The following is a 15358-nucleotide window of genomic DNA, read 5'->3' as shown; positions in this document are numbered from 1 at the left end:
CCTAATAAACTTGGGAGTGAAACAGGGAGGTCCTAAGGGAGATTGAACAGTTCTTTGGATGAATTCGAACAGCACTGAGTCATTAAATACTGTGTACCCACATTTCATAAATTTAAGTTTTATTACAACTGCAAGATTCTCTCTTTCTACGGTAAAATAACAGAGAAACTCTAAGAAACTGTCTAGGTATGAGTATACTGTCATGTAAATTTTAAGTATGCAGTAGTATAGAAAGCACAAAACAAGAAAAGTATAAATCTCATGGATACTTCATTTGGAGGTGAAATTTCCCTAATCTTTTGGAGATGGTGGCAGTGATAATACAAGCAGGTAGGAGACTGAGCATTTGGTGATTGTCCTAGACCAAATCATATGGCAAAAGCAAAAAGTGTCTTTCATTTATTTTTTCTTTCTGTTCTCCTCTCAAATTAATCCCCCTCTGAGCTCTCCTTGGTATACAGAGATATGATTATTATTATAATTATCCCAACAATAAAAATGAGAGAGCTCCGTCTTGGAAATCAGAAAAGAGAATATGGTTCACAGAACTGCACTTTCATATCCAAAATGATTTTCCCTATAAATTAAAGCTCTCTCATTAGGCATTTAAAACACCTATTTTCACTCTGGTTGCCGCAACGTTTGTAATTGCCCTGCAGGTAAAATTGAAATGAAATTCTTGTCATGTTATAAATAGAATGTATTCCACAGTGATATACATAAGATTATTCACTTAGAAAAATGTGTCTAAATTCCTACAATTTATTTAAAATGTTGGTGATAATTGGAATTTTAGGAGGTTATATATCTCAATTTTTTTGGCAGGCCGGAGCTAAGAATCCTTTTGTTCGGATATTTATTATCGATACCACTTACCCTGCGTATGTAGGTCCCCAGGAAGTGCCTGTTCCAGCAATGATAGCCTCAAGGTAATTCATCTCAGATCCCTCCCATCTTTCTATCCTACATTCTAGTGAGTTTATGCTGTGCATGCTAGAAGCAAAAACAAATAAGTAAATAAGAGTTGCACACAAAGCTAAAGACATACAAAATTAAAGGTGACAAATAAGTTTCCTTAATTGGTTTTTCAAAATTAGCCCTTTTACACATATAAATGTGACCTCAGTGATCAATCTAAGTGAAACCTTCCTCAGATGTACAGATGTGAACTTGGGACAAGCAAGCAGATGGTAAAATTATGCATGCCCTTACCCTGGCTTCTTTCAAGTTTGGCTGACTTTATCTCAAGCCAGGGTTTGGGGATCTATGTGGATCACATGTGTACGGTAAATAAGAGAAGATAAGCTGACCCTCTCCAAAAATTGGCATTTTTTGCTATGAAGCAGGCTATTCTCATTTATCTGGTTTTAGAGTTGTCTACAGATGAACTGTAGGCAGGCAGAGACGTGAAGAGTTCTCACTTCCTGAGCATGATGCCCTATGTCTCATTGTCTGATTAGTCCAGATTACAGCAAACTTCAGTCAGTCCTCTGTGGTCTTTCTGGTTGAAGTGGCTAAGGGGGAGAGGTGCCCAGGCCCTGCCTGTTGGACTTTCTTAACACTTCCCAATGCCTAGCGGGCCAAGCTTGGGTCTTCTCCTTCTGCCTCATGAAGAATAGCCAAGATCAAGTGACTGATCATTAATAGGGTTTAAAAGAACCCCATGAGAGGCTTCCACTGGGCCTTGCTGAGTCCACTCATGTATAATCAAACGTGACTTTACATTTTTGAATTATCTGCTCTTCCCCACCCTGATCGAGTGGATAAAAACTTAACTCAATACATCATTTTTTTTTAAGTGTCATTCTCCATAGGTGGCAAATGAGCATAATACAAGGATTCCAGAGGCTTGTTTGAACAGCTATAAAATACTAACAATAAAATAGTAGTAGCAAACATATTCTGAACATTCATCCTGTAGCAGACATAGTTCTTAAGTGGTTTAAGCACTGTCAGCTAATCTTTACAGCAGTCTTTAAAATAGGTAATATTATTATTCTGATGTTATATAAAAATAGAATAGTTATGTAACTGGCCTAAAGGTATATAACTATTAGGACACAAAGCCCAGATTTGAGCCTGAGGCCCCTTGCAGCTCTGTGATTTCCTTTACATCAATTTTCCAGAAGTTTATGATTCATTTTATGTTGATGTTCTCTACCTACTAGTTCATCCTCAGAGTCATGGAATCATTGCTGCCATTCACTGACATCTAGTATGTGCCAAACACTATTTGAGTTGTTTTGCATACATCATCTGTGATTTATTCCACAAGCCTGAATTTCAATACCTGACCATAGTCACAGCTAAAACAGCTTCCAACATGAATCCGCCAGGAGACAAAGATTATCCTTTTATCACACTAGTCTCTCTCTCAACTAATTATAAGGTGAAAAATTGAGTTTACTTGCGCAAAATGCCAGTTTAATCCTTTTTTTCCCCTCTAGATTGATCAGTAGCTTTGGCATTATGTTTTAAATTCTTTTCTAAGATGTTAAAATCCAGAAACGGGGAGAAAACTCACATATGAAATGATTTCATTAGATGAAGAAACTCTCATAGAAATTTTTTAAGTAGAGCTATTTAAACTTGCTCTCCAGAGAAAGGAATGTTTTTTCTTCCTTAGCTATTAAATAAGTATTGTATCTTAATGACATATATTCTTCAGAAAACAAAAATTAAGAAATTATTTTTTGTGTGAAACTGGTTTATGGTTGTGACTACCTGTTTCTATTTTATTTGCAGTGATTATTATTTCAGTTGGCTCACGTGGGTTACTGATGAACGAGTATGTTTGCAGTGGCTAAAAAGAGTCCAGAATGTTTCGGTCTTGTCTATATGTGATTTCAGGGAAGACTGGCAGACGTGGGATTGTCCAAAGGTACGGTATATTAAGATTATAGATACATATTTCTGAAGATCAAGGCACAATAGTGGGGATTCATCTACAGCTAACATTTTATGTTGTAAAGCCAGGATTACTGCATTCAACTACCAACTGCTTTGCAAAAAAGCACTCAGTATTCACGGGTCCATCATTTTATTAAATAAATAGGATGCCTTTTATTTTCTTGAATGACTTAAACCTTGAAATTGAATAGCCAAAAATTAAAAATGGGACAATATGACATTGGGAAAATCAGATATCTGGTTCTCAATTATGATGGTAAACCAGCCTTTTGACATTATAACATTGGCAGTCCAATAAACAGCAAAATAATGCAGACAAAACCATAACATGGGCCTACTAGGTAAATATATATGTTTTAAACAAAAGAACCAGAGAAGAAATGCAAATGAGACATGCATGTTCTATTCAATATTAAAAAAGGAAATTGATATTATCAAAGGAAATCCAGATATTCTGATTTCTTTCTTTTGTTTTTTTTTTTTTTTTTTTTTTTGAGATGGAGTCTCACTCTGTCGCCAGGCTGGAGGGTAGTGGGCGATCTGGCCTCACTGCAACCTCCGTCTTCCAGGTTCAAGTGATTCTCCTGCCTCAGCCTCCTGAGTAGCTGGGACTACAGGAATGCACCACCACGCCCAGCTAATTTTTTAATTTTTAGTAGACATGGGGCGTCACCATGTTGGCCAGGATGGTCTCAATCTCTTGCCCTCATGATCCGCCCACCTCAGCCTCCCAAAGTACTGGGATTACAGGTGTGGGCCACCACACCCCACCCAAATATTTTGATTTTAAAATCAAATGAGAATTACTGAGAATGTGACATAAGATATTAGACCAAATTATTCTGTTATCAGGTTATCTTAGGACAGTACCCGATATCTACTAATTTGGGGCAAGAAAAGCCTTGAAAACTAAGCACAGATTTATTGTTGAGTTTTAATTGTTTCTATTGCTCAAATTCAAACATAATCTGTTGAATTAATGAGTCAGAAAAACTGCTTAACCAATGTATAAACTTTAAAATAAGCCTGTTCTTAATTACTCACATTAGAGTCTAAGAGATACAAAATGTTTTCTTTAAATAGGGTATTTGATGGGTACATTTCATGAGGCTTCTAATTATGAAGAAATGTTTCATTAAAACAAATATAGAATAATCATATTTTATAAAGTAAAAAGAAAAGCACAGAACAATCAAAGTAAATCACTAAATTTCATCTAGAAATTAGGACATTATGTTTTGCAAGAAAAAAGTCATATGAGTCTGTTTGGAAATATATCAGGACTATAATAGTCAACATTACTCAGGCTAAAAATATTTTTTTAAATCACTACTGTGTCTGTGAGAGGCTTGACTAATTTTGATGGAATATGCTAGAAGCGTATTTTTATCTTATATATATTTTGATATACAAAGCAGGAAGATTTTGGCTTTAATGCAGTATCATAGGCAAAGAAAGGATAGACTAATCTTGATTATGCTAGTTAATTAGAAACAATTGGTCTGATTAGTCAGCTTTGGGTGACTATATCTTTAAACTTTTCAATGAATCTAGGTATTAGGGACTATTGCTTTAATTTTATTAGTTTGAACATGATGAGATTTATAATTTAGACACAATTTTTAGCTTCTAAAACTAGGAATTTTAAAACTGTGATTGCTTTGAAATCTGAAATTCTAATTTATCAAAATCTGAGACAACTTTAATCCAAACTGACAGAACATTTAAGATGCTCATTCAATGAGGTGTGGAAGTCCCTGGAATATAAACTTTAGTTTTACAGCCAGAAAACAGTGCTTAAATTTAGAATATCATGTTTGAATAACCTTAGAATTTCTAAACACCTCTGTTTCAAAATAGTTTGATAAATACATGCAACACATTTTGAGATTTGAGAACAACAGTGTTGAATTTCCCAGAAACCGTCCTCATGACTGATGTGTGTGTATGTGTGTGTCTGTGTGTGTGTGTGCACACACTATGAAAACAATATTTAAGGTTAAGTGACCCAGCAACATTTTATTCATGCTGAGAGTCACACCCAAAACAAAGAGGCAAAGAAAACTGATAACAATGACTTGTAATAAATTCTAATAGTGAGATTTATTAAGAAGTTTGTAGTTAGGGGAAGAAACATCTTTTATATTATGCTTCCTCCTCTGAAAAGGGAATTAAAATTAATTTTACTTTTATGGCTAAAAATAATAAATCCAAAAAGTTTCACTATTTTTTCCAAGTCTTATCTTACTTGTTCTCTCTGAGGCATTGGCCTATCCCTATAAGAGAAAATCCAGACTGTGTTCTTAAAATTTGTTATTCCCCTGCCTTTTATGACAGTACACCCTCTCATGGTTCTCCTTCTGCTTCATTGACTGTTCTTTTCCTTTCCAGCTCTTCTTCTGACTTCTCTAGAAATCTTATTATTCTCCAAGTTAATGTATTTGCAAGGTAGGCTAACTGCTGTAACAACAACAATAAAAACCTCCAATCATTCAGTTGGTTAATACAGTAGAAATTTATTGCACATTCATGTAACCATCCAATAGTGAGTCCAGGTAAGTGGGGTATGGTGGGGGTTGGGGAATGGTGTACTCTGCTCCATAGAGTCATTCAGGAACCCAGGTGATGGCATTTCTGCTAACTGGCTTCCAACACTATTCCAAAGTTGGTCAAACCTGAGCATCAACATCCAGTTGAGGGATGGAGGAAAGAATGAAGGATAATGTAAGAGAGGCTTCTATGGGCTAGGCCCAAAAGCAACCCATTTCTGTTCACACACCATTGACTAGAACTTATCAAATAACCACAGTCAACTGAAGGAAGGCTGAGAAATACATTTCCTACCCATATCCCTAGCAAAAAGAGGAAATGGTCTGCTGATTATCCTGCTGTCTGTCTCAACTCTGTACTTATTCACTTTGGGTAATTTTAATCTATACCAGAGTTTTTTGGTATACTTGCCAATAACTCTCAGACTTATTTCTGAGGATTTGAACTTTTCAATATGCATGGCTTCATTTTCTCTGTTCCATTCTCACTGCCTTGAGCTTGATTAGAGTCTTTATCATTCTTTTCCCAAACATTACAATAGCCTTCCAGTTGGTCTCTCTACCTCCTTCCCACTTACCCACTTTTAGTTTATCCTCTGCATCACGTTCATAATTTTATTTTCCAAATTGTGAATTGGAAGACCTTCAAAACATTTACCAAACAGGAGAAATTGAAACTTTTTAGGGTGCCATAAAGTTTCTCCAAGATCTTGCTCATAAACATGCATTCTCCTTCATCTTCTAACTCTTTCCTGTAGTCACTCTCCACTCAGCCATACTGAACCATCTGTTGGGTGACTAAGCTGGTCTGGTCTCTATGCTATTTATTTTACCTAGAATGTTCTTCTTTTTCTAATTATTTGTTTTGAAAAGTCTAGTCATTCTTTTAGGATTACTAAATGTTTGTTCAGTAAATAATCAATTACATTATGTTAAAATATAACCCAAAATAAGATTCAGTGCAAATTTAAAAATTTTAGCTACTTCATGGGACCCAGAAAAGAAAGAATTTAACCTAAACTCCACTGTTTTACCTACACCACATCAAGTGGATTGTGCTGGGCCTCCATAGATGTTGTGATAATTCCAAGTCACTGCCTCATGGAAGGTTTAGGCATAATTATTAAGGATCTGCAATAAAATTACCCATGTATATACAACAGTGCTGTTATATGAGAGTTTTAATATTGTCCTTTTAAACTCAAATAAGTTAGTTGACTAGTAATGGTACACTCTGATCAGGCAGCTTAACTGTTTCCAAATGTTCAGATTATATTTAGGAAAAAAATGTTCTCCTAATACTGTGTTCGATGTGATCTTTTGTCTTTTAGACCCAGGAACATATAGAAGAAAGCAGAACTGGATGGGCTGGTGGAGTATGATTTTGCTATCTTTTTCTTATGTAAATTTCAAATGAAATTTGACAGATTCTCAGCTATCAAAGGACTATTTGCAATGTACCCAAACTGGCACTACTTATTTTCATAGAAAAAATAGCAAGGTATAAAACATATAGGTAGTGATCTCTTGAGTGATTTTGTGCCAGACAATTTCAATGTCCATCTTTTTAGAATTCTATTGAAAATAACTCATACTCCTCATGTTCCAATTTTAAGTTTGTCAACTGAATCCTTGATATATAGAACTAATATTACTTTTTAAACAAATACAATATAGATCATTTTTCAAAAGGAAACAAAATCCCTGATCTGTTAAAATAATCTTAATAATTACTAGCCATCTGAATCTAAAAAAATAAATACATTGGGTATCCTTGTAATTTAAAGACAATCTACCTCTTATTAAATTTCATATAACATGTACTAAGTTTCATATATGTATACTCCTTCCAGTATTTAATGATTTGGTAACAAACAGGATTGTTTTTTGCGATCATTTATATTTGGAAGTTTAGGATAGATTTATTCAATAATTGATGAGGATTTTTAAGGTAAAAATGATGCTTGAGGTAGATACCAATTGTATTTTATATCATATATGAAGAATAAAAATTAAGACAAGAGAATAAGTGAAGGTTAGTAGATGCTGCCACTTACCACAAACACGAAATTCAATTCAATTAGTATTTGAAGACGAAAGGCTACTTCTCTAAGATTTGGACGCATTATGCAATGAAAAAGGAAACTCTTAAGACCTGGTTTAACACATTAGCTCATGATCCAAGGACAAAAAAAAAAGTCAGAAATCAATTAATTATAAGAGGATAAATTATATAAAAATTTAAACTTAAATTGGCTGGGAAAAAGATAAATTGTAAAGTGATAATCTTCAAATATTAAAAACTCTTAATTGTACACTTTTCTGGATCCAGTTGATTTTGGCTTACATGCTGTTTAATTTATACTCTGTGTTTAATTAAAGATACTGCAGTTTTATTCATTAACTAGGGAATACTTTATTTATTATATACAGTAAATGTAAATTACATTCTGTGGTAAAAAGATAATAAAGATAAGTACGTATTTCAGAAAAAAAAAAACCACTCCTATTTGAACTCACTTTTTCTACTGTGCTAAATATCACAGGAAAAAAGAGTAGTATTCAGTGAAAGAAAAATATTCTCTAAATTTTATGGATTCTTAATCAATCTGAATCTCTGACTCTCACCTTTCAGAAAGGTAATTCTTAGATCGGTATTTGAAATTTTGAGGGAAAAAAGTTAATCTACCAATCCACTCCCATTACAAATATTTCTAGTAAAGAATGAAGAGAAGAAATAATGCTTGAAAATATTCTTTAGTCATGTTCTCCAAGAAGATAATATAACTAGATTTACTATACAGTTATATGAATAATGTAATTTTATAATTATATCAACGATACCAACAACCCTTTCAAAGACATTATCTTGAGCATCTATACACATTTATTTTGAAAATGCTGCAGTGTTCAAAACACTCTGAAACACTTTAGAATTCATCTTTTGAAAGCTCATATTTATAAGCATCTTCAGCATCTTAATAATTTAAAAATCTGTATTGCACTAACCTTGCATTCTCATCAAATTGAGCTGAATGAATGAATGAATTGCCTGCAAAGCTTTAAAACTTTTTTTTTTCCCCCCGACGGAGTCTCACTCTGTCGCCAGGCTGGAGTGCAGGGGCGTGATCTCGGCTCACTGCAAGCTCTGCCTCCCGGGTTCAAGCGATTCTCCTGTCTCAGCCTCCCTAGTAGCCAGGATTGCAGGCGCCCGCCACCACGCCCAGCTAATTTTTGTATTTTTAGTAGAGACGGGGTTTCACCGTGTTAGCCAGGATGGTTTCAATCTCTTGACCTCGTGATCCGCCCGCCTCGGCCTTCCAAAGTGTTGGGATTACAGGCATAAGCCACCGCCCCCAGCCCAGCTGTAGAACTTTTTAAAAAAATACCCTCAGTGTCAGGAGATCGAGACCATCCTGGCTAACACGGTGAAACCCCGTCTCTACTAAAAATACAAAAGAATACCCTACAACTTGAAGTTTAATAATAATAAATAAATTTAAAAAAAAATAAAAATAAAAATAAAAATACAAAAGAAATAGTCGAGCATGGTGGCGGGCGCCTGTAGTCCCGCTACTCTGGAGGCTGAGGCAGGAGAATGGCGTGAACCCGGGAGGCGGAGCTTGCAGTGAGCCGAGATCGCGCCACTGCGCTCCAGCCTGGGCGACAGAGCGAGACTCCGTCTCAAAATCAAACAGACAAACAAAATACCCTCAGTGGAGGCACATATGCCTCCTTTGAGAGAAGATGAGGTCCTTACACTAAATCAAAAGTCATTCCCAACTAAATGGCATGAGCCACTGTGCCCAGTCCAGCTGAAGAACTTTTTTAAAAAAATACCCTCAGTGCGGGCGCATACCTCTCCTTTGGGAGAAGATGAGGTCCTCGTATTAAATCAAAAGTCATTCCCACCTAAATCTAGAGAGTAAATGAGTTACTTATCTGGGACTTGTGATTTTTGTGCCAGATCATTTTAATATTCATAGTTTTATAATTCTATTGGGAGCAACTTATTTTTATATACTAATCTCAATCTCTTCACATCTATTCAGTAGTCAGTAAAACTTCTAAATTCCAGAAGAGAAATTACCAAAAATTATTTGCAATGATTGTTTTCAAGAGTAAGTTTACACTCTCCCAAGACACCTGCTTTAAATGTATTATTAATTAGCGTTTGTAAGTTCTGACATGCCTTTTGAAAAAGTCTGGCCACAATTTTGTATAGCCATAACTCATATGTAATAATATATTGTATATTTAATAGCTTCCTTTGACCTATAATGAAACTAGTGGCTTAATAAAATTAACCAGAAAAAAACTAGAAATGTGTATGTATTTCAGACATTCATTCAAGTAACATTTATAGGGTCTTTAGATAAAGTATACATGTTAGTCGTATTAGTATAAATTTTAAAAGCTATTTTTGATATGTGGTTTATTTTGAACTTGTCAGAGATATTTAAAATGGAAAAAGACTCTCAGAAGTCACCTAATGAATTAGAAAAGGGAGATTAAATGTCTAGTTAAAAGTAACTGGTCTGTTAGTTGCAGGCACAGAACTAGCAAATAGGTTTCCTGAGAACTTTACTTACCACTTTTTCCCTCCAGCACTGGCACATCCAGTCTCTTAATTTAGGATTAAAAACCTAACTTCTTTTTTGGTATTTAATCAGGAAAAATAACAACACACTTGCTTTTGAAACATTTTTTGTTTTGTTTTGTTTTGTTTTTTTGCTCTGTAGAGAACAGACAGAAAAGTGAAGAGTTAATCAAAGGAACCTAGTGCTTAGTTCCTTAAATTTGGAGAACAAGCACTGAAGGCATTATGCTTATACTGCAAAGTCACACCAATTATTTTAAAATAATTTTAGCAACACACTACACCTTCTTTAGGCAGCTGGCAAAATCCCTTGGTTCAAAAAAAATGAATTTTCTTCTTGATGCTTGAAAGCTTGTGCTTTTGATTGAATGTGCACTCAGTTTAGGGCATCCGCTTTAGGTCACTTAACAGCTATGGCAAGATATTACATGGCAGTAAATAATCTCACCTTTCAGGTAAAATATTTTAAATGGCTTTGTACTTCATATAGAGATGAGTAATCTATCAAAAAATCTAAGCATGATAAAGAAACCAGTTGTAAGGGCCTCATTAAAACTGAGGACAACTTAATGTGGGTGCTTATCTAGGGTCCAGGTATGACTTGCAAGAAGCACTTAACTCGGAACACTTTATGGGCCTACCTCTAGCAAAATGAATGTGGACATATTTCACACTCTCTTTACCTCACCCAAGTTACCTGTTCATCTAAAGCAGCTGTCTTCAATGTGTGCAATGAAAGGGGAGAAGATAACAGTCCTTGCTTATCAGAAATATTCTTCCTGTTTGCCTGATTCTAATATCTTAAAACATAATGCTCTGCCCCGGTTTTTTTTTTAATTTTCAATAAAAATGAGATGTTAAGTTTTAATCTAGAACAAAGCTCCTTCAAAAGTCCTTTACTAACTGACTGCAGGCTTGCAGACAATTTTTCTTTTTACTGTGGTACCTTAAAAAATGTTGTGACTCAGGTTTTATTTTAGTAATTAAGGCAATGTAGAACCAAATTTTGTGTTTCACAACGAGGAATAAGAAGGAGACATAGGCTGGGTGCAGTGGCTCACACCTGTAATCACAGCACTTTGGGAGGCCAAGGTGGGTGGATCACCTGAGGTCAGCCTGACCAACTATAAATTAGCTGGGCATGGTGGTGCATGCCTGTAATCCTAGCTACTTGGGAGGCTGAGGCAGGAGAATCACTTGCACCCGCGAGATGGAGATTGTGATGAGCCAAGACCATGCTCTTTGCACTCCAGCCTGGGCAACAAGAATGAAACTCCATTAAAAAAAAACAGAGGAGACATTGAAAGAGGTTACTAGTATGTATATTATCATTTAGATAAGACGGTGAAATTTCATTCTGAAATGAAAGAAGGATTTTGTCAAACACTTATAGTAATAAAATTCTACCCACAAAATTGCTAATCAGAGTTTTCTATTCCTGGGCCTCTTGGTTATTAATTTCACTTGGAAGCATTAGTCTCAATATGCAAAAGCCTACCAAGGTTGGTCTTATTATTAATGAAACTAATGCAGGAATCATGTAAGGAGGCAGCTGTTTCTCATTATTGCAGTTTTTCATTTTAAAGAAAAACTTTAGACAAGTTAAAAGTAGTAGAGTTTATTTGAACACAAACAATTCATAAATCAGGCACACTCAGAACCAGAAGAGGTTCTGAGAGTTCTCTCCAGCAATGTGAGCTGCCACCTTTTATAGGCCAAACACGGAAGCAAGGTAGAGAAATCACTGGTTGGCTACACTAGGAATCAGCCTTATTGGGTCATAGAGTGATGAGGCATCTACCATATTTGGATGTGGTGTGATATGATGGCTGCCTATGATTGGCTGAAACCCTTTTGCTGGACTTGTAGTTAGGTTTTGGATTGTATACGTACTAAGGTTGTGTTTCATTATATAGGAACTCAAATTATAGAGACAGCCTCAGGTTAATGGCCTTTTGCTTATTTGATTTAACTGATTTATTGATTCTAGGTAAATGTGGTAAGACTTAGGGTACTGTATTTGTTTCCTAGGGCTGCTATAAGTTATGGCAAACTTTGTGGCTTAAAACAACAGAAATTTATTCTCTCGTCATTCTGAAAGCTGGAAGTCAGAAATCATGGTGTCAGCAGAGCCATGCTCCCTAGGAAGGCTCAAGAGAAGAATCCTCCCTGTCTCTTCCGGCTTCTCATGGCTCCTAGAAATCCCTGGGCATTCTTTGGTTCACAGCCATATCACTTTAATCCCTGCTTCTGTCTTCACATAGCCTTCTTCCCTGTATCTCTCAGTGTCTCTTTGTGTCTTCCCCTCCTATGAGGACACCAGTCGTTAGAGTTAGGGCCCACTTTAATCCAGTATGAGCACATCTTCAATTTCTACCTTGATCACATCTGCAAAGACCCCATTTCCAAAATGGTCACATGGACATGAATTTTGGGGGAACTTAGTCCATTACAGACATCACATCAAATAAGTTGTATTTTAATGTCACACGATTATAATTATTTCATGAGAAATAATGATCGGTTGTATCAAAAAGGCATCAAATATGGGATCATCATTAAAGGAGTCTACAGGGATTTCCCCCACTCTCTTCTCGCTCTACAATGGGTCTCACGTTAGGTCTCACCAGGATGGGTATTTTAGCTAAAAGATACTGGTAGCTTTTTGTTGCTGTTGCTTGATGCAATTCTCATGTGGAGGGATACCAACTAGAGAGAGCTGGCTTTAAATCTGCTCTGCATGATGTAGAGTAGCTAGCTCTTTCTTCATGTAATTCTTTTAATGATTTGCCATCATTTCACCAAACAATGACCAATGGAGAAAGAAAAGTCAGCAAATGTAAGACAAGCCAATTAATTTTTTAATGGGAAATGTATGAAACTATTTTCTAAAATTTAGTGTAAGAACATTTGCAGAATTTCAGTTATCTCTATCATTTAGAATGTTGAAGTGTGATTTGTTCTGTTTCAAGGCACACTAAAGAGCCTAGCGTGCCTTAGGTAGTTAAGTGGTTCCCCGCAAGTTCTGCGTGGGGTTACCTGTTAGAGGTCAAACTAGGTCATTGAGGACAGTCTACAGTCTGCTTCTTGTGCTCAAGGAGTAAACCTCTCCCAACGCAGGCAACCTTTTTCTCTCAAGTCCAGAAGCCCCTCCTCACCATTAAAAACTGTGGCTGGCAAGTCATGATCTTTTCATCTGCAAAATGTCTTCATTGAATGATTGGTATTAGGTGCTTGGCATCAGACAAATCAAGAATTAAAAGAGGTATAAGTCTTAACGAGCATCAGACTGTGGTCAAATACCTCATTTGAAGTTTGGTTTGGTTAAATATCAACATTCATTTGTGATTCTTCCCACTCCGTTTCAAACCACATAACCTTCGACTTAGAAATTTAATCAAATTAAGCATCGTGAATCCAGGCGTATGCAGTAGCAGCCAAGCAGTGGTTGGGATGTTCAAGTGCCCGTTAGAATCACTACATAAGCTGTTTATCTGAAAGAATGAGATTCCAGATGTGAATGACAGAAGACAGAGGAGGCAAGACATTCTGATTCCTCTAACTATGACCATACATCGCTTTTATATATTAAAACAAAATCTATGGTTTTAGTTTGGTTTGTCTTTTGAACATAACCTCTGTTAATTTTTTTCAGTTCTTTGTTTCAACACCAGTTTTCAGCTATGATGCCATTTCATACTACAAAATATTTAGTGACAAGGATGGCTACAAACATATTCACTATATCAAAGACACTGTGGTACGTTCCTTCCAAGATTTATCTCCTCAAAGATCATTCACTTGAGGTTGCTCAAATAACGCTCGGTTTCACACAACATAATGTTTGTCTTTTTATAGGAAAATGCTATTCAAATTACAAGTGGCAAGTGGGAGGCCATAAATATATTCAGAGTAACACAGGATTCACTGTAAGTATTGCACGAAGCGCGATGCACCATTCAGGTTTTAATTGGCACCGATGGACGTAAATGATACTGTACCAACTCTCTTAGTTAAGAAGATTTTTGTTACTCTATAATTCAGACAGTTGTGAGTTCATTTACAATTGTACATTTTAAATAACTAGTCAAAATGATTTTCTTTTGGAAAAAAGTCTTCAGTAGGCGATAATTTCTCTTCTAATATTTGGTAGGTAATTATATAAAAAGTATACAAATTTTAAGATAATAACTGGTTCTAAAGGCAAATTTTACCCTTCAGCACTTGAAGCAATGAGCAAGTTTCAAAATTCCCTGGAGGGCAGCCCATAGATATGGAGCATCTTTTGTAGTGATTCATTGTTATATAAGTTGAACATTATTATTTATAACAGCTATCATTTATGGAGCAATTACTGTGCACCAGATACTGTAAAGTAGAAATGGTTATCCTAAGTTTGCAGATGAGAAAAGGGATACTCATAAAATTTAATTAACTTGGCCAAAGGCCACAGTTAGTTAGTAGCAGACTAGGATTCAATCCTAAAGCATTAAATCTAAGGCTGTTATTGTTAACCTGAACATAGGACTGCTTTCTTACAGTTCTTTCCTCTTCAGTCCATTCTGCATACTATTTAAATAAACCATCTTCACATAATCATTTATGATAAAACTGCTCTAATCACAAAAGTATACTTCCTTTCTATAATTTCTAATACAATCTGCATCTAGGGATCCTCTCTTAGTGCTGAAAATCTGCCCGCTATTAGCTGAAATTCTAGGAGCAAAAAGGTGAGGACCATTAGTCCAGGCTCATGGAATAAAAGCCTGTCAGAAATCTATTATCAATCTTTGGAATTCTTTGAAAGGAGGGTAAAGGTGTTTGGACTTTCTTTGGAGCAGCCATTAAAATCACTAGAGTAAAGGGAAGGGACATGCTCAAAACTGGTGGGAGATTCATTTCAGACATGATGTGTTGAGGAGGTGGGGAAAAACTGAAGGCGGATAGCCCCAGCTCTGGTCATAAGAGACGTGGACTAGAATAGTGGCAATGCAGTAGATGCACTGAGGACAAAACTGCACCTCCTTCTTTGTTTGCGTCCTTAGCACTTAGCACAGCGCCTGACACAGAGGAGTTCAATACACATTATCTAAATGGAAGAGAGAGCAGAATAGACAGTAAAGACAGATGGAGGCTAAACAGGACTGGCGAAGGGAGACTGTTTGGGAAAAGAGAGAGAAAAGAGACAAACTGGACCCAGCTGCAAGGGTTAGAGAGGGAGACAATCAGGGAAGCTTCCACATAACAAGGAAGCGGCAGGGGGCTGTTGGGGAAAGATCCTGAGTCCTTTATTCACAGA

At 36.0% G+C, this 15358-nt stretch overlaps 1 protein-coding gene across 2 annotated transcripts in view; it reads left to right on the top strand.

Annotated features, from left to right (window-relative positions):
* FAP (fibroblast activation protein alpha) overlaps positions 1-15358 on the top strand; it is a 72076-nt gene that overhangs the window by 25916 nt on the left and 30802 nt on the right. The window contains exons 10-14 of one of the 2 annotated variants that reach the window (XM_007965162.3): positions 826-929; positions 2746-2881; positions 6791-6835; positions 13715-13819; positions 13918-13988. In XM_007965162.3, coding sequence (XP_007963353.3) covers positions 826-929; positions 2746-2881; positions 6791-6835; positions 13715-13819; positions 13918-13988 — 461 coding nt within the window. The remainder of the gene's footprint in view (positions 1-825; positions 930-2745; positions 2882-6790; positions 6836-13714; positions 13820-13917; positions 13989-15358) is intronic. The other variant, XM_038002012.2, reaches the window with a different exon arrangement.

This window comes from Chlorocebus sabaeus, chromosome 10 (assembly GCF_047675955.1).
Source record: "Chlorocebus sabaeus isolate Y175 chromosome 10, mChlSab1.0.hap1, whole genome shotgun sequence".
NCBI lineage: Eukaryota > Metazoa > Chordata > Mammalia > Primates > Cercopithecidae > Chlorocebus > Chlorocebus sabaeus.
Note: the sequence above shows the minus strand (reverse complement) of the source record. Positions and strands in the feature narration are given on the sequence as shown.